At 42.3% G+C, this 23,886-nt stretch overlaps 1 protein-coding gene across 1 annotated transcript in view; it reads left to right on the forward strand.

The window, feature by feature from the left end:
- Positions 1–23,886, forward strand: part of dhx36 (DEAH (Asp-Glu-Ala-His) box polypeptide 36) — a 118,394-nt gene that overhangs the window by 86,975 nt on the left and 7,533 nt on the right. Inside the window, exons 18-23 of the mRNA XM_084311232.1 lie at positions 1,333–1,537; positions 3,147–3,233; positions 4,165–4,248; positions 5,698–5,797; positions 6,801–6,891; positions 15,947–16,067. Of these exons, the coding sequence (XP_084167358.1) occupies positions 1,333–1,537; positions 3,147–3,233; positions 4,165–4,248; positions 5,698–5,797; positions 6,801–6,891; positions 15,947–16,067 (688 nt within the window). The remainder of the gene's footprint in view (positions 1–1,332; positions 1,538–3,146; positions 3,234–4,164; positions 4,249–5,697; positions 5,798–6,800; positions 6,892–15,946; positions 16,068–23,886) is intronic.

Below are 23,886 nucleotides of genomic sequence, written 5' to 3' on the forward strand. Positions count from 1 at the left end.
AGAGTGAGATCATATCATACACAGGTGCAGGTGCAGCTCAATAAATTAGAATATCGTGGAAAAGTCTATATATTTAGCTGTATTCATTTGTGCAAAAGGAGCCCCAACCAAGTACCGAGTGAACACACATGAACATACTTTTCAGAAGGCCGACATTTCTATATACAAAAGAAAAATACATCTATTTTAAATGTTTTATCGGTGATATAGAAGTTGGGGCTTTCATGAGCTGTAAGACGTCTAATCATCAAAATTAAAACAAATACAGGCTTGAAATATTTCACTTTGTTTGTAATGAATCTATAATCTACGAGAGTTTCGCTTTTTGAATTGAATTTTACTGAAATAAAATAACTTTTCCACGGTATTCTAATTTATTGAGCTGCACCTGTAAGTGCAACATTAGAATACTTTATAATGTATATACCGTCAATATTATATTAGAGAGAGATATAGAAAAAGAGAGATCAGAAAGAGATGGAGAAAGAGAGTGAGACTAGAGAGGAAGAGACTCGTGAGAGAGATGTAGAAAGAGAGAGAGAGACACTAGATATAGAGAGAAAGAGAGAGACGAGAGAGTGAGATAGATATATAGATAAGTGCAACATTAGAATACTTTACAATGTATATATCGCCAATATTATATTAGAGAGAGATATAGAAAAAGAGAGATATAGAAAGAGATGGAGAAAGAGAGTGAGACTAGAGAGGAAGAGACTCGTGAGAGAGATGTAGAAAGAGAGAGAGACACTAGATATAGAGAGGAAGAGAGATACTAGAGAGAGTGAGATAGATATATAGATAAGTGCAACATTAGAATACTTTACAATGTATATATCGCCAATATTATATTAGAGAGAGAGATATAGAAACAGAGAGAGAGAAAGAGAGTGAGACTAGAGAGAGAGAGACTCGTGAGAGACATATAGAAAGAGACAGAGAGAGACTAGATATAGAGAGAAAGAGAGAGTGAGATATATAAAGAGAGAGAGATATAGATAAGTGCAACATTAGAATACTTTACAATGTATATATCGCCAATATTATATTAGAGAGAGAGATAGAAAAAGAGACATAGAGAAAGAGAGTGAGACTAGAGAGAGAGAGACTTGTGAGAGACATATAGAAAGAGACAGAGAGATACACTAGATATAGAGAGAAAGAGAGAGACTAGAGAGAGTGAGATATATATAGATAAGTGCAACATTAGAATACTTTACAATGTATATATATCGCCCAATATTTAGCCAATAATAAGTAGTCAACACTGAGCCACAGCAGTGGACTGAGTCCACTTTGAAGTGTTGTCCCAGTGTGACTCTGTGTGAGCAGCAGCATCATGTGTGGGTCTCTGTGTGTCCAGAACGCCCTGGACCAGGCAGAGTGTCTGACGGCGCTGGGCTTCCATCTGGCCCGTCTGCCCGTGGAGCCGCACATCGGCAAGCTGATCCTGTTCGGAGCTCTGCTGGGCTGCCTGGACCCCGTGCTCACCATCGCAGCCTCGCTCAGCTTCAAAGACCCCTTCTTCATCCCCATGGTAGAGCACACACACACACACACACACACACACACACACACACACACACACACACACACACACACACACACACGCACACACACGCACACACACACGCACACACGCACACACACATGCACACACGCACGCACACACACATACACACACATACACATACATACACACACACACACTCACACATGCACACACGGTAAGCTGCCTCCTTATACTACATCATTATTGGAATGGAATTCTGAAACCTATGGAACCCCTTCTAGTGACTGGCTGGTCCTTAACACTTTGGATGCCACACCCGAGATTTCTCTGGTTTACCCCCCGACCGTTGAATGCCCATCACGAGATTTCTCTGGTTTTAATTTTAATTTTTTTTTATTAGCGATCTGAAATCATATTGCATCAAGCGAGCCTACCGTTGGATATCCAGGCACCGCCGGCGCTCAGATGTGAAAAAAGTGCCCCCTATCGTCTCCCAGATGGTAAATCACCCTTTTGGAGTGGACTCAATGAAAGTGAATGGGAGAACGAATTTCTGACTCCACATTTTACTTCTCACTGATGCAGCCGGGGTCTACCAGAGTTCATTCTGGAACCTTGGTGCTACGGCGAATATGTGTTCTACTGTACACACGATGGATCAATTCAATTATCGATTTTTTTCGAATGGCGATCAGAAATTGGAATAAACCATTTGGATACCATCTGATGTCAGGTAAGGAATCTATGTTATCAGTCTTAGGATAATCAGACTCGTTTTCACGGAGATATAAGCGTTTCCACTATATGCGATATTGCTGTTTCACTGTAAAAGCCATCAGGAAATAAGAGCAGCGATTATCAGCGCGCGGCACGAGCGTGCGTGCGCACACATATACTATCGATCATCTAGTGTTTATTTGAGAACGATTCATAAATAGGCCGACAAATGACAACGTTCTGGAATATTCCAGTAAAAGACGATTATCATCATAGGGTTGTTTTTTTCCGCGAAAACGAGTGATTTTCAAAATGCTATCAAACGGAAATTAAGCGATAAAAAAACAATCTGCCTTGTTGACAATGTTGACTGGAAAATGAGTCTTTGATAAGCGACGGGCAGATTAGACACATAGCCATAATTTAAAACATAGATTAGGCGATATTAAGTTAACATTGGAGTGGGTTTGGGCATCAAGGGGGTAAAAAGGAAAACATGGCGTGGAATCCAAAGTGTTAAGGTCCTTAAGAGTTTGCTCTGAACATAAATCTCTAAATCTTTATTTAGCTATGATGCCCCTCTAGCTCATGGAATGAACTCCCAACAGTCCTTAAAGCTTGAGATTCTGCCCTCTGTTGCAGAGTTTAAAACCTTGATCTCCAACCTTTGTCAATCAGGTTGTACGTGTGTTTTATTGAGTTGTTATCCTTCCTTTTGTCTCGCCTTGTTGTCTTATTGTTATGATTGTATATGCTGTGTGATTTTATATGCCTTTTTTTGCTTTATTTCTGTATGTACACTCGACGTGACTGTAAATGAGGCAAACCTCAGTTGCCTTTCGAGTTTAAATAAAGGTTTGAAAAACTCTCTCTCTCTCTCTCTCTCTCTCTCTCTCTCTCTCTCTCTCTCTCTCAGGGTAAGGAGAAGATAGCAGACATGAGAAGAAGGACCCTGTCTAGAGACTCTAAGAGTGACCATATCACTGTCATCAATGCCTTCCAGGTACAACCCCCCCCCCCCCCCCCCCCCCATCACACACACCCCCCGCCCCCCACCCCTACATCTCTCACAGTTTACTGATCTCTGATCAGCGTATCTGCCATGCCAATGTCTTGTCTGAACCAGATTGTGGATTGATTGATTATATTTGAATACCGTTTATGTCACAAATGTATCAGTACTAAATACCTATATGTCCCTATGCCATAAATGTCATGTATGTTGTAGGGCGGCTACGTGGCGTAGTGGGCAAGGCGCTCGCCACGAATGACGGAGACGCTGGGCTTGCCTGTTCGAGCCCAGCGCTCCACATTGCTTTCAGTTTAGCTGGTCGTTCATACTAATACACATTGGCCGTATTAGGGGGTGGGAAACTGATGGGTGGGGATCAGGCGTTGTGGACAGCGACTCCTACAGGTCGGTTGGTGCGCCTGCGCAGTAGAATCCGGAAGTGTCGGGGGCAGCGTGAGCCTCCCACGCGTTACTCCTCGCCACTGAGTGATCGAGCTGCGCAGGTGAAAAGATGCGACTGCTGTTACCTCAAGTACCGGAGGGGACTTGTGCTATGTATGACTTAGTCCACATTGCAGCCGGCTTGTGGGAGGCATGAAACAGCGTTCGTGACAGGGGAGGGTTGAATTGGATGATACGAAATTGGGATGGGAGAAAATGTAGAAAATGGGAGAAAAAGTGGATCAAAAAAAAATTCCATGTATGTTGTGTATGTCATAAATGTCTATATGAATTGAAAATGGGGGACCCTGATGGAAACAAGACAAACATCTTTTTCAGGTCTGCATCCCCTTAACAATTGTGTGTATTGAGCCGTACTGTATTACCCATTCTGCAATCTGTTAAATAAAGTTTTCATTCATTCATTCATTCATTCATTCATTCATTCATTCATTCATTCATTCATTCATTCATTGGTCAGGGCTGGGAGGAGGCTAAGAGGCAGGGCTCCAGGTACGAGAGGGAATTCTGCTGGGACAACTTCCTGTCTGCGAACACGCTCCAGGTGAGTGCCGGGACCACGCTTACCAAGACTCTCAGAGTGACAGAGCTCTGCTGATCCAGCACACGGCCATGACTCCTATTCTGAGAGTCCGTGTCAGAGTCTTATCAGGAGACTGATCACTCTGGTAGTTTAGAATGCTGGAAATCCCTTAATACTAAAACTATAGTAAAGATAAAAATATATAATGTGTAAACAATATAATTCACTAAATATAATAATATGAGCAAGTAAACAAACAAAGGTACAGATGGAGGATCAGTTATATTATATGCTACAATAAATATGGGCAGTAAACACTTGGAATCTGAATATATACTATGAGTAAGGGACAGCTGGCAGCAGCCGGAAAACTAACGGCAGCAGAATATAATATTATATATATAAGCCACATACAATATATCAAAGGTAAATTAGCCAAATCTGTTGGCATTCTGTACAAAACAAGGGAGCTGTTAAATCAGAAATGTTTGCATATATTGTATTTTTCACTTGTTGTGCCATATATGTCATATTGTGTTGAGGTCTGGGGTAATGTTTATAAAGCAAATATAGATCCTATTATTAAACTACAGAAAAGAGCTATTCGAGCTAGTTACCTTGAATCGACAAATCCATTATTCATAAAGTCCTGCACATAAAAATGTGTAGATATGGTGTACATAAAAACCTTGGAAATAATTTTTTCCAATAATAAAAAATAAATAAAAATACTCCATTCATTAAGAACTCAAGAACTACTGGGAATGTCTGACCAGTGAGTGTCTGACTCCCACCTAAACTGCACGGACTACAATGTATAACGAATGACGTATATTGTGCCAGTTAGGGTACCCTATGTATACTGCACCTGTGTATACTGTATACTTTACTTACTCATAGTATACTCACTGCCTACTTGCTCAGATGCGTATATTCAGAGTTAATTATATTGTTTACACTGCCTATTTTAACTTTCCTACTGTGCTATAATTGTATTGCCTGTATTTATGTCTTTCTACTATTACCCTGCCCATACCTGTACCTCCCATCTCCCCCATGCTGCTATGGTGCCTGAATTTCCCCAAGGGGATCAATAAAGGAATATCTTATCGTATCTCAAGTAAAGTATACAGTATACTTTGTATACATAAGGTACCCTAACTGGCATGATATACGTCATACGTCATACAGTATGTTGTAGTCCGTGCAGTTTAGGTGGTAGGAGTCGGACACACTTAGTGATCAGACATTGCTAGTAGTTCGAGTTACAGCTGAGAATTCGTGCACCGCGAGGCGAATGCGAGCGTCAATACATTTAACGTTAAATCTGGATAACGTTACCAGCAGATCTGGGAAGGCGAGTTTTTGCATCGTTAACAGAACTCCAGATAGCTACTTTAGCCTACATTGAGTCTCTGGAGAGAGCTCGACATTGACCTTTGACTTCTGTTCTTGACCTTTGTCCTCTAGATGCTGCACAACATGAAGGGCCAGTTTGCCGAGCATCTCATGTCGGCAGGCTTCGTCAGCAGCAAGAACCCCAAAGACTCGGAGTCCAACGTCAACTCAGGTAGACCAGGGTTCCTCAACTAGACCAGGGTTCCTCAACTCCGGTAGACCAGGGTTCCTCAACTCCAGTAGACCAGGGTTCCTCAACTCAGGTAGAACAGGGTTCCTCAACTCCGGTAGACCAGGGTTCCTCAATTCAGGTAGAACAGGGTTCCTCAACTCCGGTAGACCAGGGTTCCTCAACTCAGGTAGACCAGGGTTACTCAACTCAGGTAGACCAGGGTTCCTCAACTCAGGTAGACCAGGGTTCCTCAACTCAGGTAGACCAGGGTTCCTCAACTCCGGTAGACCAGGGTTCCTCAACTCAGGTAGAACAGGGTTCCTCAACTCAGGTAGAACAGGGTTCCTCAACTCAGGTAGACCAGGGTTCCTCAACTCAGGTAGACCAGGGTTCCTCAACTCAGGTAGAACAGGGTTCCTCAACTCCGGTAGAACAGGGTTCCTCTCGGGTAGACCAGGGTTCCTTGGCAGGGTCTCATGGTTCCATGTGGACTGGCTGAACATTTATCAAGCTATTCAGTATTTAACACTTAATAAAAACAGGTCATTTTGAAGCAATGTCTTAGACTTAAGGCTGACTGGTCAATCAATCAATCAATCAATCAATCAATGAGAAAAAAATTCACTTTTTTGAGAAAACTAAAGAAAAATGTGTTGTTTTCTTGCAGAATGCAATTCTATAAGGATCCCCAATACAATACACTGTTTTTGGACTATATTATTATTATTATTATTATTATTATTATTATTATTATTATTATTATTATTATTATTATTATTATTATTATTATTATTATTATTATTATTATTATTATTATTATTATTATTATTATTATTATTATTATTTATTATTATTATTATTATTATGTGTTAACAATACCGACCAGATATTAGTGCCTCGCAAAGTGCAGATAGGAGGTTTTTACCCACTTTTTTAGGTTTTGCTCCTGTATGATTAATACGTCCGTTATTGCCTTTCCCTCTGACTCATTGCTGTTGGTCAGAAAACGAGAAGTTGATCAAGGCGGTGGTCGTGGCGGGCCTGTACCCGAAGGTGGCCATGATCAGACCTACTAACGGCAAGAAGAGACCAGGGTGAGTCCTCAGACCAGACACAAGTCTTCACGTTTTGTTTTATGTGTCACATATAAGGTACATTATAGTGAAATTCTGTATGAGCCTCCTGAGATTGTGCTTCATACAGTAAAAGACCAAACACTATACAAAATATACAATATACAAAACTAAATTGTACAAAATGCTAAATTTAGGTAGAAGAGGTAGTGAAAATGTGTACGAATAAATGGATACAATAAACCGTGTAATGTTTCAAAAGTGTTTAAAGTGAGCGAGTGTGTGCATGTGGAATGTTAGAATTAGGGATGTTCGATATTGGCTTTTTTACCGATATCCCGATATTGTCCAACTCTTAATTTCCGATACCGATATCAACCGATACGATATATATGTGGGGTTTCCCCCCCAAAAAACACAATATTATGCATACTTTTCACAATAAATAAAATAAGTATTTGTTCTTACTTGCTTGCCTGGGTAAATAAAGGTTAAATTAATGTAAAAAAATATTAAATAAAGATTTTAAACCGATACCGATAATTTCTGATATTACATTGTTCCACCCGTGGTGAAAATCCACCTAAAATATATACCTAGGTAAATGGAATATTGCTCCACTTCTACAAGGTCCATTTGCATATTCTTGGTATCTAGGTACATCTATGGACCTCAGGGAATGTATTCACAGTGTCAGAAATATTGTGTCTATTACTAGGCTTGTTTAAATTGTGATGAAACAAAATGAGAATATGAATTATGATTTTTCTTTGCATCTTTAGTGAATAACACCATGCTAATAATGACCAAACATAAAAAACTGCCACTGATCTCGTTCAGTACCTTCTTGAGATCATGTGTACACAAAATCTAAGGAAATTAATAAAGGGAAGATGATTAATCAGAAGGTTCTGTAGATGCAGTACTGAATTCTCCCATCCGGACCAATGCAATTTGAAATATTATTATAGAATAGGAGGCTTATAAATTACCTTATTATAGCCAATTCGCACATTTATATATATATATATATATATATATATATATATATATTAAGGCTGTCAAATATATCGCGTTAATATCGCGTTAACTCCCGATTCTATTAATGCCACTAATTTTTTTAACTCGAGATTAACTAAAAAAAAAAAAAAAAAAAAAATTTTTTACTAGACTTCACTCAGGTGTATTATTGATGCTCTCATTGATACTATGTTTGTTTCTGAAGTGTGTGTGTGTGTGTGTGTGTGTGTGTGTGCGTGTGTGTGTGTGTGTGTGTGAGATATAGAGAGAGAGGGGGGTGAGAGAGATGAGGAAGGGGCAAAAGAGAAAAAGAGCTGAGAGAGTGTGTGTGAGGGAGAGAGGGGGGTGTGTGATTAATCAGCCCTTGTGTGTGTGAATGTAACAAGTTCCTAACGTTTTCTTTCCCCTATTATTTCATGCATACTTTATTCATTGTTTTAAATTATTATTTTCTTTTAAGTTATTTTGTGCATCACTCTGTTTTGAATTTGATGCAAATTTGCAATGCATGAGGGTCATCCTTTTGTGTTAAATGGCTGCACAAAGCAAGCATTTGTTGACTTGCATGTTGATAAGAGTATTAAAACTTGGAACTTGAAAAAGATCTGTTTAAGGTAAAAAAAATAATTAAAAATAAAAATGCGATTAATTTGTGATTAATCGCGAGTTAACTATGGACAATCATGCGATTAATCGAGTTAAATATTTTAATCGTTTGACAGCACTAATATATATATATATATATATATATATATATATATATATATATATATATATATATATATATATATATACATATATTATCTTTCAAATGCCCAAGTTCAATTTGGATTTAGTATCACCAGGCATGCATAAGAACAGATAATGATATCTACTGTAATTTACTGTACTTTTTTATTTTCACCACAGTGCAACCATTTTGAAACTAATTTCAGATCTAATTGTTGCTACATGCTAACAATAGGGAGGAGAAACTAACTGCGTTTCAATATTTGTCAAAACGTTACCTTTTGTGGCTTATTATCCTGAATAAACTAACGTATTGATGATTATATACATTCTACATGCTGTTGTGACATGTTAGTGATGTTAATACTTGAAAACGTTTGATATTAAAATCGCAAAATTTCTGCAACACTGTAATTTTGGGGGTCGGTACCGACCCCGTCGGGTGGAACAGGTGCCAATACCGGCCGATAATATCGGTAGGCCGATAATATTGGACATCCCTAGTTAGAATGGATGAATCATGTTACATTGAGTCCACATTGAGCAGGGAAACGTAACCTTTTTCATTTTCCGACCACTGTGTCAAGTTTAGTTTTATGTGTCACATATACGGTACACGTACATGACAGTGAAATGCTTTGTTCTGTATGAGCCTCCTGAGATTGTGCTTCATACAGTAAAAAGAATAAAGGCCAAACACTATACAAAATATACAAACTAAAGTACAACCTAAAGTACAAATGCAAACAATGAACTAGAAAATGCTAACTTAAAAAAATGCAAAACAAGGTAGGGATGTAGTGCAAATATTTTAGTAATAAATAGATAAAAAGTTTCAAGTTCAAGTTTCTTTATTAGTTGTCATACAAAAATACAGAATACTTTTACATGAAATGCTTTTTTCCGTTTTGCTCCTAAGAGTGTGAGATCATAGGACGCTTGGTTCATACACATACAGCTCATTATAGTAATATTCCACAATTTATTACATTTTAGATTGTAATAATGGCACAGAGCATAACATCACCAACATGCGCTTTGTTTGATGCATGCAGGACTAGCCTTGAGACAAACATAATGCATATTCACCAATTCAAAAAATATGGTGTAGTGTTAAAAAGTGTCTAAAGTGAATGTTAAAGGTGAGTGTTTAAAGTGAGTGTGTGCAATGAGTGTAGCATGGATGGGTTAGTGTTGCATAGAGTCCGTATTGAGCATCCTGATGGCCTGGGGGATAGAAGCTCCTTTTGAGTCTGTACTGGCCATGATACTACGATACCGCTTGCCTGACCGCAGCAGTGCAAAGAGGCAGTTATTCGGGTGGCTAGAGTCTTTGACTATTCTCTTACCCTTGGCCCTGCAACGCCTGGTGTAAATGTCCTGGAGAGTGAGAAGTTCACCTCCGATTATACGCTTGGCTGGTCGAGCCACTCTCTGCAGTCTGCTGCGGTCGTGTCTGATTATAGATACATAAATCCACCAGACGCTTTTGTTATTGTAACCAGCCAAACCTTTAGAACAAGTCTAGTTGTTTACCTGCCAAAGTGTCTCGTAGAACAGACTTGTAGCATTGTGTAGCTTGTAGCATCATGTGGCTTGTAGCGGCATGTAGCTTGTAGCACCATGTAGCTTGTAGCACCATGTGGATTGTAGCATCATGTAGCTTGTAGCACCATGTGGATTGTAGCACCATGTGGATTGTAGCATCATGTAGCTTGTAGCACCATGTGGATTGTAGCACCATGTAGCTTGTAGCATCATGTGGATTGTAGCACCATGTAGCTTGTAGCTTGTAGCACCATGTAGTTTGTAGCATCATGTGGATTGTAGCACCATGTAGCTTGTAGCATCATGTGGATTGTAGCATCATGTGGATTGTAGCACCATGTAGCTTGTAGCATCATGTGGATTGTAGCACCATGTAGCTTGTAGCACCATGTAGCTTGTAGCACCATGTGGATTGTAGCACCATGTAGCTTGTAGCACCATGTGGATTGTAGCACCATGTAGCTTGTAGCACCAGGTGGCTTGTAGCACCATGTAGCTTGTAGCATCATGTGGCTTGTAGCATAATGTGGATTGTAGCACCATGTGGATTGTAGCACCATGTAGCTTGTAGCATCATGTAGCTTGTAGCACCATGTAGCTTGTAGCATCATGTGGCTTGTAGCACCATGTGTCTTGTAGCATCATGTGGATTGTAGCACCATGTGTCTTGTTGCGTAATGTAGCTTGTAGCATCATGAGGCTTGTAGCATCATGTAGCTTGTAGCACCATGTAGCTTGTAGCATCATGTGGCTTGTAGCATCATGTAGCTTGTAGCACCATGTAGCTTGTAGCATCATGTGGATTGTAGCACCATGTAGCTTGTAGCATCATGTGGCTTGTAGCGGCTTGTGTCTTGTAGCACCATGTGGATTGTAGCATGTAGCTTGTAGCATCATGTAGCTTGTAGCATCATGTGGCTTGTAGCACCATGTGGCTTGTAGCACCATGTGGCTTGTAGCATCATGTAGCTTGTAGCATCATGTTGATTGTAGCATCATGTAGCTTGTAGCATCGTGTAGCTTGTAGCATCATGTGGCTTGTAGCATCATGTAGCTTGTAGCATCATGTGGCTTGTAGCATCATGTGGCTTGTAGCACCATGTAGCTTGTAGCATCATGTAGCTTGTAGCATCATGTTGATTGTAGCATCATGTAGCTTGTAGCATCGTGTAGCTTGTAGCATCATGTGGATTGTAGCATCATGTAGCTTGTAGCATCATGTGGCTTGTAGCACCATGCAGCTTGTAGCACCATGTGGATTGTAGCACCATGTAGCTTGTAGCGGCATTTGTCTTGTAGCATCATGTAGCTTGTAGCACCATGTGGATTGTAGCATCATGTAGCTTGTAGCACCATGTGGATTGTAGCATCATGTAGCTTGTAGCATCATGTAGCTTGTCATCATGTAGCTTGTAGCACCATGTGGATTGTAGCATCATGTGGCTTGTAGCATCATGTAGCTTGTAGCACCATGTGGCTTGTAGCACCATGTAGCTTGTAGCATCATGTAGCTTGTAGCATCATGTGGCTTGTAGCATCATGTAGCTTGTAGCATCATGTAGCTTGTAGCACCATGTGGCTTGTAGCACCATGTAGCTTGTAGCATCATGTGGCTTGTAGCATCATGTGGCTTGTAGCACCATGTAGCTTGTAGCATCATGTAGCTTGTAGCATAATGTGGCTTGTAGCATCATGTGGCTTGTAGCATCATGTGGCTTGTAGCATCATGTAGCTTGTAGCATCATGTAGCTTGTAGCACCATGTAGCTTGTAGCATCATGTAGCTTGTAGCACCATGTAGCTTGTAGCACCATGTGGCTTGTAGCATCATGTGGCTTGTAGCATCATGTGGCTTGTAGCACCATGTAGCTTGTAGCATAATGTGGCTTGTAGCACCATGTAGCTTGTAGCATAATGTGGCTTGTAGCATCATGTAGCTTGTAGCATCATGTGGATTGTAGCATCATGTGGCTTGTAGCACCATGTAGCTTGTAGCATAATGTGGCTTGTAGCATCATGTAGCTTGTAGCATCATGTGGCTTGTAGCACCATGTGGATTGTAGCATCATGTAGCTTGTAGCACCATGTAGCTTGTAGCATCATGTAGCTTGTAGCACCATGTGGCTTGTAGCACCATGTGGATTGTAGCACCATGTAGCTTGTAGCATCATGTAGCTTGTAGCGTCATGTGGCTTGTAGCATCATGTAGCTTGTAGCATCATGTAGCTTGTAGCACCATGTGGATTGTAGCATCATGTGGCTTGTAGCATCATGTAGCTTGTAGCACCATGTGGCTTGTAGCACCATGTAGCTTGTAGCATCATGTAGCTTGTAGCATCATGTGGCTTGTAGCATCATGTAGCTTGTAGCATCATGTAGCTTGTAGCACCATGTAGCTTGTAGCACCATGTAGCTTGTAGCATCATGTGGCTTGTAGCATCATGTAGCTTGTAGCATCATGTGGCTTGTAGCATCATGTAGCACCATGTGGATTGTAGCATCATGTAGCTTGTAGCACCATGTGGATTGTAGCACCATGTGGATTGTAGCATCATGTAGCTTGTAGCATCATGTAGCTTGTAGCATCATGTGGCTTGTAGCATCATGTAGCTTGTAGCATCATGTAGCTTGTAGCATCATGTAGCTTGTAGCACCATGTGGATTGTAGCACCATGTAGCTTGTAGCATCATGTGGCTTGTAGCGGCATGTGGCTTGTAGCGGCATGTGTCTTGTAGCGTCATGTAGCTTGTAGCATCATGTAGCTTGTAGCACCATGTAGCTTGTAGCACCATGTGGATTGTAGCATCATGTAGCTTGTAGCATCATGTGGCTTGTAGCACCATGTAGCTTGTAGCACCATGTGGCTTGTAGCATCATGTGGCTTGTAGCATCATGTAGCTTGTCATGTGGCTTGTAGCATAATGTGGATTGTAGCGTCATGTGGCTTGTAGCATCATGTAGCTTGTAGCATCATGTGGCTTGTAGCATCATGTAGCATCATGTGGCTTGTAGCATCATGTGTCTTGTAGCATCATGTAGCATCATGTGTCTTGTAGCATCATGTGGCTTGTAGCGTCATGTGGATTGTAGCGTCATGTGGATTGTAGCATCATGTAGCATCATGTGGCTTGTAGCGGCTTGTGTCTTGTAGCGTCATGTGTCTTATAGCGTCATGTAGCTTGTAGCATCGTGTAGCTTGTAGCACCATGTAGCTTGTAGCGGCTTGTGTCTTATAGCGTCATGTAGCTTGTAGCGGCATGTAGCTTGTAGCATCATGTGGCTTGTAGCGTCATGTAGCTTGTAGCACCATGTGGATTGTAGCGTCATGTGGCTTGTAGCGGCATGTGTCTTGTAGCGGCTTGTGTCTTGTAGCGTCATGTGGATTGTAGCATCATGTAGCATCATGTGGCTTGTAGCGGCTTGTGTCTTGTAGCGTCATGTGTCTTGTAGCGGCTTGTGTCTTGTAGCGTCATGTGGATTGTAGCATCATGTAGCATCATGTGGCTTGTAGCGGCTTGTGTCTTGTAGCGCCATGTGGATTGTAGCATCATGTAGCATCATGTGGCTTGTAGCGGCTTGTGTCTTGTAGCGTCATGTGTCTTATAGCGTCATGTAGCAGCTTGTAGCATCATGTAGCTTGTAGCATCATGTGGCTTGTAGCGGCTTGTGTCTTATAGCGTCATGTAGCTTGTAGCATCATGTAGCTTGTAGCACCATGTAGCTTGTAGCACCATGTGGATTGTAGCGTCATGTGTCTTGTATCGTCATGTAGCTTGTAGCATCATGTAGCTTGTAGCGGCTTGTGTCTTATAGCGTCATGTAGCTTGTAGCATCATGTAGCTTGTAGCACCATGTAGCTTGTAGCACCATGTAGCTTGTAGCACCATGTGGATTGTAGCGTCATGTGTCTTGTATCGTCATGTAGCTTGTAGCATCATGTAGCTTGTAGCGGCTTGTGTCTTATAGCGTCATGTAGCTTGTAGCATCATGTAGCTTGTAGCACCATGTAGCTTGTAGCATCATGTAGCTTGTAGCATCATGAAGCTTGTAGCACCATGTAGCTTGTAGCATCATGTAGCTTGTAGCACCATGTAGCTTGTAGCATCATGTAGCTGGTGCTCATACCACACCTGAGGAGACGTGATTCTGACGGGACGGAGACATGTGAGATGATCCGTATTGATCCCCTGCAGCAGCAGCAGCTGGAGCTCAGCAGGGTCATGTGACAGGGTCATGTGACAGGTGTGCCCGTGTGCCCGAGGCGCCACCTGGGGACTGTGTCGGAAGAGGTTGTGGAGAAGAAGGGGAACTGTTACTCTAGTCGCCGTAGAACTGGCCCGCAGGCTGCTGCCGTCTGCCGAATCACCCTAGTACCTGTTGTAGGCTACAGAGTACAGACAGCTCTGCTCTCATCATGGCGGACAGAACGAAACGTTCAAAAGTCTGGATCTATTTTACTAAAGTCGATGCGGACAACGCTCGTTGCCACAAGTGCAACAAGACATTTGCCAGTAATGTATAAGCGCTGGTACTTGTCAATGTGGCTGGCGGGGAGCTAACGTTATTAGCCTGAGCTCCGTGTAGAATAATGGCTGACAATCCGGACGTAAATAAACGAACGAGAGCTTCCGATTGGTGGTAAGAAGAAGAGGTGGGTGCAAGCGGTGTGACGTAATTGGCAGATCGACTGTCAATCAAAATAGTATTGTATGACTCCAACTTTTTTATCTTACATTTGTTGTTAATTATAAAAAGTCTATAATTCAGACACATTTAAAACATTGCTGCTGCTGTTGCTGCTGAAGAAATAATATTTATTTATATTTATATAGTTATATAAAAGAATAATAAAGCAATGTCGATTCTGTTCTTAATTAATTGTTTTTTTTTCTTGCAAAATAATAAAAAATAACCGATAAGAGTATCGATAAAGTACCGAACCTTTAAGCAGTATCGATAAGAGTAGTAGTATCGATAAAATCCTAACGATACCCATCCCTAGTAAATAGAGAGATGGGGAGGTAGAGAGAGGCATATGGAGGTAGATAGAGACATAGGGAGGTAGAGAGATACATAGGGAGGTAGAGAGGGGGGTAGAGAGACAGAGGGAGATAGAGAGAGACGGAGGGAGGTAGAGAGACAGAGGGAGGTAGAGAGACAGAAGGAGGTAGAGAGACAGAGGGAGGTAGAGAGACAGAAGGAGGTAGAGAGAGGGAGGTAGAGAGACAGAGGGGGGTAGAGAGACAGGGAGAGATAGAGAGACAGAGGGAGGTAGAGAGAGACAGAGGGAGGTAGAGAGACAGGGAGATAGAGAGACAGAGGGAGGTGGGGGGGGGATTGGACAATGGGGATCGGATCAGTATCGGTATTGGCCGATACCCAAACCCAGGTATCGGTATCGGTATCGGGACTGAAAAAGTCGGATCGGTGCATCCCTATCAAATTGAGTGTTTCTACCTCTGACAGGAACGATCCCGTGGGGCTTCTCCTAAACATACTAAATATAGTCGTTAGTCATTAATGGGCCTGTTTGATGTAGGGCCTGTCTGATGCCGCTGACAGCAGCCTCACTGCGTGCTTCCCATCAGATAGAGGGAATCCAGCCAAAGACACTTCGATTGATGTGTTTTCTTTGAGCTGCGTTAGTTTAAAAATAAACTAACTCCATCTTTGGGCAAAGTGGACCGTGCTTAAGATGCGCTCACACACACACACGCACACACGCACGCACGCACGCACGCACGCACACAGGCTGACGGCTCCTCTTGTGTTCGTCCAGGTGTAAGGTGTACACCCAGGCTGACGGGAAGGTGTGTATCCACCCCAAGTCCGTCAACGCTGAGGAGAACCAGTTCAACTTCACCTGGTTGATCTACCACCTCAAGATGAGGACCAGCAGTGTGAGTACACACACACACACACACACGCGCGCACACACACACACTCTCTCTTAGCTGTCCATCGTGTTCGATGATGCCGCTTGCTCCAGGGATGGGGCGGGGGGTTCAGCGATGCTGCCGCTGGTGCCACTTCTCGTGGGCGTTGAGTCCGATCCTTGAGCCGCAGATGGTGCAAGGGAAGCCAGATACCTGGGGGATGCCAGACACACACACACACACACGCACACACACACACACACACGCACACAAACAATATTGGCCCTATCCTTTTGCATACCTGGGGGATGATGACACACACACACATACACAAAAACACAAAACAATATTGGTTACAATAAATATGGTCAATAACACTTAGAACCTGAATATATACTAGTAGGTAAAGTATACAGTATACACAGGTGCAGTATACATACTGTGTAGGGTACCCTAACTGCCGTGATATATGTTATATGTTGTAGTCCGTGCAGTAGTGTGTGTATGTGTGTGTGTCTTTGTGTAGTGTGTGTGCGTGTGTTTGTGTAGTGCATGATGTGTGTGTTTGTGTAGTGCAGTGGTTCCCAAAGTGGGGGTCGCGAGCCGCCGCGGGGGGGTCGCGAGATGATTAAAAGAAATAAGATTAATAAAAATAAAATAAAAATTCAATGCAGTCAGGCCACTGAACTTAGAAGCAGGCCAGGCCAGTGTTTTTTGTTGCAGCAGCGCGATAGTTAGATAACCTAGGTGGGGAACAACCAGGAGATCACTGCAACTCACACAAGTTGGAGAACTATCTCTCTCTCTCTCTCTCTCTCTCTCTCTCTCTCTCTCTCTCTCTCTCTCTCTCTCTCTCTCTCTCTCTCTCTCTCTCTCTCTCTCTCTCTCTCTCTCTCTCTCTCTCTCTCTCTCTCTCTCGCTCACACACACACACAAAGGTAGCCGCATGTGATTGGTGGATGCGGGACCCTCACAAAAAACTAAAAATCAGTGTTGTTGCTAATCATTGACACATGCTAGCTTGTAATACCCCCCCCCCAGAAAAATCTACTTTGCATTTGATATATTGCAAATATATGCCATCACACACACTGGCATTTAAAGGGTTAGAATTAAAAATGAATTGAATATGTGCTGTTATGATCAGGACTGAAGTTGAATAAAAGATTTATGAAAGAAAAAGTGGTAAATTATTTCAACATATAGTAATATTTTTATGGCGTTTTTTGAAGAGGACAATTTAGTCCCTTATGGTAAGAGTGAGTATTTTTTTCAATCTGACATTACAAAAAAAACAGAAAATCCATCAAAATCAGTGTTGTTGCTAATCATACATGCTAGCCTGTTTTTTAACAATAATTTGTGATGCCATCACAAACACTGGCATTTAAAGGGTACAAATAAAAAAATGCCTGCACCAGAATGCAGGAAATTAAGTCTTTGTAACAAAAAATGTTGTGGTGGGGGACCCCCAGACCCCCCCCGCTTAAAAAGTAGCCTGACTTGGGCTATATTTCCTAGCCTGAATGATTTCCCCAGTCTGGCCCTGGTTAAAAGCCTCCCATGCGTATTAGTGTGTGTGCGTTTGAACGTTTGCATGTTTCAACCATACATTTCCTTTTATAAAAAAAATTTATTTATTCTGGGGTCGCGGCCTGAAAACTTTGGGAACCCCTGGTGTAGTGCATGGTGTGTGTGCGTGCGCGTGCGTGTGTGTGTGTGTCTCTCTCTCAGGAGGAGTGTGAGTGGAGAGGAGGACCGGTGTAAAGGTGCCAGCGCTGTAGACTGGATGAATATTTGATTAAAATGCCTTTCAACTCCCTGTCAAAGGCTGTCCAACTTCAAAGCCCACAGACACAATATGAGGGGGGGGGGGGTCACTTACCTACTCCTCTTCATCCCTCATGGGACATACGGCTACAATGAGATCTCTCCATCACTTGTGGTCCTTGGCAACATGTTGTGCCTTCCAGGGAAAAGTCTCGAAAACAGCGTTTTTGTGTAATTCAATAAACACGTTGTCATTTTTCGCCTGATTATCGGATCTTCCTGAAATCAACGCTAGATCATCACTATTATCCTTTGTCGTGCACGCATGCAATGTGGCTTAGACCGGCGCCCCCCCCCCCCCCCCCTCCTGCAACCCAACGGCAGAACAGCTAGACACATAAACACATAGCTTCAATCGCAGTAGAAATAAATATCAGATCAACGCAAGCTTTCATATATGGTGTCCTATACCTGGTCTCTGAAGTAATGGAAAAAAAAGAATCCAATAATCTCATCGCCATTCCAGTTATCCACAGCGATCGTGCCTCTGACGTTATTGGGCATTGCTCTTCAATGGGCGGGCGGGGTCAGTTGTCCAAGCCATTCCTAGAAGCGTGTGTTTTGCCGGAGTGTTTAGGACCCGCCCCCACGCCCAGCTCAGTATAGAAAATAAACGAACCCATTTCTAACCGGGTGCATTACTGGCCGAAGGCGTTAGAGGGCGGTATAATACCATCTGCCAGCTCAGACACACTCAGAACAGTATGCACAAGGTGCCCTGCTGAATTATGAATGGATATAGATAATAAAAGAAATACCGTGACAGAAACGTAGATCTACGTTTCTGGCACTCAACGATCGGACGACAGAAACGTAGTTCTACGTGAACGGCACTCAAAGTGTTAAGAGAGAGAGAAATTTGATTTTTCAGTTGCCTCTCTGCTGTTTAGTTCAGCACCGTGGGCAGCGCCAAGCAAGTCACAGCGCCGCTGTCCCAGCTGAAACAGATGAAAGGGAACCTGTTATGTTGAAAAATCATTGCCCCCCCGAGAATATTTTATGCCCCCCCACTAATTTGCTTCTGCAGCCTGGTCAACGTTTTCCGTTCCGTGGAACAGATTTACACACGTATGACGTATAGGGCTGGGCAATTAATCGGAAAAAAAATCACGATTTCGATTCATAGATCTATTTTTATCTTTTCCCCCCTCCTTTTTCCTCCGTTTTTCTCCCATCCCAATGTTAGTCATTATATCCTGGAAGGATCACACCACCACCCTTAGATCCTTTTCCTCGCTGAGCAGGCGCCCCGACCGAACTGTAGGAGTCGCTGTTTACAACGACCAGGACCCACCCACCAGCTTTCCCACCCCTAACGACCAGCCAAGCTGGTAGCAATGCCGAGAGCTGGGCTCGAACCCAGCATCTCCTGCACTAGTGGCGAGCGCCTTGCCCACTGCGCCACTTAGCCGCTCATGCAATCTCATTTCTAAGTTATGACGATTTTTTCTTTCATTAAAAAATTAAATAATATATATATATACCGTATATATTATTTTTTTTACTTAACTTTTTTAAATGATGACGATTCTGACTTGAGTTATTTTGTATGTTACAAGAGACTTTTAAGTTTAAGTCGAGCACTTTCATATATGTTATGTTTAAGTTTAAGTCAAGCACTTTGATATATATGTTATGTTGTCTGTTTAAGAAAGAGTGCAATACATTTTAAAAATACGGTAAACATTTTCAATTTTATTGAAAAAATAAGAATCGTGTGAGAGAATCGTGATCTCAATTCTTAGAGAGAAAAATCGTGATTCACATTTTAGCAAGAATCGCCCCGGCCCTAATGACGTATCTACCGATGTCAGCGCTTCGTTGGAGATATGGTCTGATTATTATGTTAAAAGCGGCAGCCCCGTACTTGGGCTGGTCGGGTCTCACTGCTGCCGAGCGCGTCACCGCCGCCCACTGGACCACCTTGAAATGAGCCTCTGCCTCATTGTCTCCAGCGTTATGTGTTTCTTTTTTCATGTGCTGCGTGACGTGCGGGAGGGAGAGAGAGAGAGAGTGATCTCTTCTCTCTCAAACTCTTCTCTCTCTCAATCTCTTCTCTCTGTCTCAATATATTCTCTCTCAATATATTATCTGTCTCGCAATCTCTTCTCTATCTCAATGTCTTCTCTGTCTCTCAATCTCTTCTCTCTCTCAATATATTATCTCTGTCTCTCAATCCCTTCTCTCTGTTTCTCAATCTCTTCTCTGTCTCTCAATCTCTTCTGTCTCTCAATCTCTTATCTCTCCCTCTCTCTCTCTTCTCCTTACGTGCCTCTCCGTCTCCCAGCTTTGACATGTTCTCACACATGGGGGTGGTTTGACCTGCTGGTAACACACAGGCTCCTCTGACCCGAGGCAGTGTGTGTGTGTGTGTGTGTGTGTGTGTGTGTGTGTGTGTGTGTGTGTGTGTGTGTGTGTGTGTGTGTGTGTGTGTGTAGCATTACTGTAACCCACATCCATCCTATTTTCCATTGCATCCAAATTGTAGAAATGTGGAAATGAATGAATGATTTTCAAACCTCATTTTTGGTTTTACGTTCAAAATAAAAGTCAGAGAGAGAGAGAGGTGACATTTCTCTCCACACTGGAGGCAGTTAAACACATCTCGCCGACTCACAGCCTCTCTATCCCCCTCTCTAACGGGACACTCTCCCCCACACACTGCAGCACAGCGTGTGATAATGATATCACTTCTCCTCCTCGTTATGTGTGTGTCTGCATGTGTCATAACTCTCCCTGTCAGCGAATCCTCATGTCGGTAATATACACGCTTGTACTCGTAGACGCTGTGTGTCATATTCCTGTACGACTTTCCTTTTTAATAAGGGCTTTCTTTTTTTTCTTTTTTTTACAGCCCTCAAGCTGGGATACACTGTGTAATTATGAATATGTTTTGCATGTTAAAACTCTCCCCGTCAGTTCCGTGTGTGTGTCTGTACGCATACACACATGCAAGTGTGTGTGTCTTTTGTGTTTGTTTGTGTGTTTGTCTGTGGGTTCACCCTGGCTACGATACACCCCTAAAGCCATACAGACCACGTGGTGGAAAGTAACCGAAGCTAATAACTTACTCAGTCAAAAGAGACCTGGTTAATACAATTTATTAACTCAATCAAAGTATCAATACAGAATAGTCAGAGTTAGGCTGGATGACTCTCCCATCAAGTGTTTAGCTGGTACACCCGGGAAGAGAGACTCCTCACTGGATCTTGAACCATCTGTATACATACAACTGTAAAGGGTGGGGGTCACAGGAATGGGACATCTGAAAAGGTGGGAAAGGAAGGAATGGGGGGTAGGGATGTGGATAGGAAGGAAAGATGGGTAGATCAAAGAGAGAGGGGGGAAGGGGGTCTTATCTCCCACGACCACAATGTAACACCCTGATTCACATTCAACATTTAGGCCATGGTTACACTTACAACGTTTCATTTTCGAATTATTTCATTTGCATGTCCAAGTTAAAGGGAAACGCCGTTTTGGCAGGAAAACGAGTTTTCCTAGCGGCAACGCTCAAAGGGTGTTTTCGTTTTTTGAAAACTCCCCGACAACGGTGCCATGTAATTTGCGCGAGCCAGATACGGAGCCGTTCAATGCCCAACGCCCATGCGCAGTAGACACAGGCAACCAATTCTCCCCTGGCTGGACTTCGACTCCGTCCATTAGTCCAAACATCAGAACTATTTCTGGGAGTCACTTGCAATATCGCGCTATAATTAATATAATTTGCTGTCTCCCGACACCAACCGGTCATATGGGGAGGCTATACAGGATATCAGCTGCGTCCTCCTCAGATTGCTTACTCATGTGCTTTATAACGGAGCAGATGGATAACCATTTGACTCCATCCTCCCAGACACCGTCAGAGATCGATTTTGTACTTGCTTTTAATTTCGCCATAATTAATTAGATCATTCCAAACTACAACAATCTGCATCCCCTTAACAATTGTTTGTATTGAGCCGTATTGTATTGTACCCATTCTGCAATCTGTTAAATAACGTTTTCATCCATTTATTCTACTAACGTTACTACGTTAACACTTTGAGTGCCAACGACGCTATATGTTGTTAGTTGATGCCGACCGTTGAATGCCAGCAACGCTATATAGCGCTTGTTTGTAGTTTTTCTTTTTTTTTGCGATTTTAATTCATATTTCATCAATCTACCGTACTTTTCGCACTATAAGCCGCACCTGACTATAAGCCGCAGCAGCTAAATTGAATGATGTGTACATATATAAGCCGCACTGGACTATAAGCCGCAGGTGTTTTAATGTTTAATTACCATATGTAATTAGCATTGGGACACAATACTGTCGGACAAATAACAAGAATTAACTCATTTACAAGTTGTATTAAGTTTAGCAAATAAGGGAACAGATAAATAACATTTCAATGCAGTCAAAAAAGCAATATTTAGATTTTTACATTTTCGGGTTTGGTCACGTCGAGTCACATATAAGCCGCACCGTTATATAAGCCGCAGGGTCGAAAAATGGGGGGAAAAGCCGCGGCTTATAGTCCGAAAAGTACGGTAGTATGTACTGTATTGTACACTACTATACAATATACAATTTAAACTGTCATTTTTAAACTTAAAGTATCTCTAAACTATACTATTACAATACCTCCTTCCTTTAAAGTGTAGAGTATGGAGAAGGAAAGGATCTGCTCATGATCCAAAGCATACCACCTCATCAGTCAAGCATGGTGGTGTGTCATGGCGTGGGCACGTATGGCTGCCAATGGAACCGGTTCCCTTGTATTTATTGATGATGTGACTGCTGACAAAAAGCAGCAGGATTAATTATGAAGTGTTTCGGGCAATATTATCTGCTCATATTCAGCCACAGTGCAGATGGACAATGACCCGAAGCATACTGAGAAAGCAACCAAAGAGTTTTGAAGTAGAATGTTATGCAATGGCCAAGTCAATCACCTGACCTGAATCCAATTGAGCATGCATTTGTTGCACGAAACCCAGCATCTGGTGATGTCCAGGGGTTCCACACTTCAGTCATCGACTGCAAAGGATTTGCAACCAAGTATTAAAAGTGACAATCTGATTCATGATTGTTAGTTTGTCCAATTACTTTTGGTTCCCTTTTCAAAAGGGCGGAGGAGGAGGGGCACGTCTAGAAACTGTTGTAAATCCTACACCGTTCACCGGAATTTGATTGTAAATGCCCTCGAATTAAAGCCGAAAGTCTGCACCGTCTCGCAGCACATCTCGACTGTTTTTCATTTCAAGTCCATTGTGGCGGTGTGCAGAGACAGAATTGTGAAGATTGTTATTATTATATATTTATGTGGCAGCCTTGGGCATGTCTAGACCTGCAGGGAGAACAGTGAGCTGGTCAGAGAGCAGCGGGCCAAGCTGCTGGACAGATGCAGAGCATCCTCCACTGTGACGGGCAGCCGAGCAGTATGTTTCCTGTAACCATGTCCTCAGAGGCAGGTGGAACCTCTGCTAATCCTGTCTGTCTGTGTGTGTGTGTGTGATGTACAGTCTGTGGACTTAAATATACGTGTGTCTGTGTGTGTGTGTGATGTACAGTCTGTGGACTTAAATATAGCAACAACTTTAAAGAATATTTTCAGACCATTTTATGCCAAAATAATGTGTGTGCGTCTCACTTTATTTTGCCGCAACGAAAGTTGCTATTTCATGTGTAGTGCATTGTACTCTGTACCCTTAATAATAATAATACTAATAATAATAAATTTAATTTGTATTGCACTTTATATGTGGCATCTCAAAGTGCTACAGGTAAAAGATCTCGGCATATCGGCAACATTTAATACAACGGATAAAAACGGAGCATATCAAGATGTAAAAAAAAGCTCTACTGAAACGTTTTTTTTTTTTTTTTAACCGTTTAAAAGCATCCACACAGTCCGCTGTGTCTCAGGTGGTCGGGGAGAGAGTTCCACAGACTGGGAGCAGCCGAGCAGAAAGCCCCATGGCACGGAGCTTGGTCCTGGGGGGTTTTAGAGAGATGACGGCTCCT

This window comes from Notolepis coatsorum, assembly GCF_963971535.1.
Source record: "Notolepis coatsorum genome assembly, chromosome: 1".
NCBI classification, from domain to species: Eukaryota; Metazoa; Chordata; class Actinopteri; order Aulopiformes; family Paralepididae; genus Notolepis; species Notolepis coatsorum.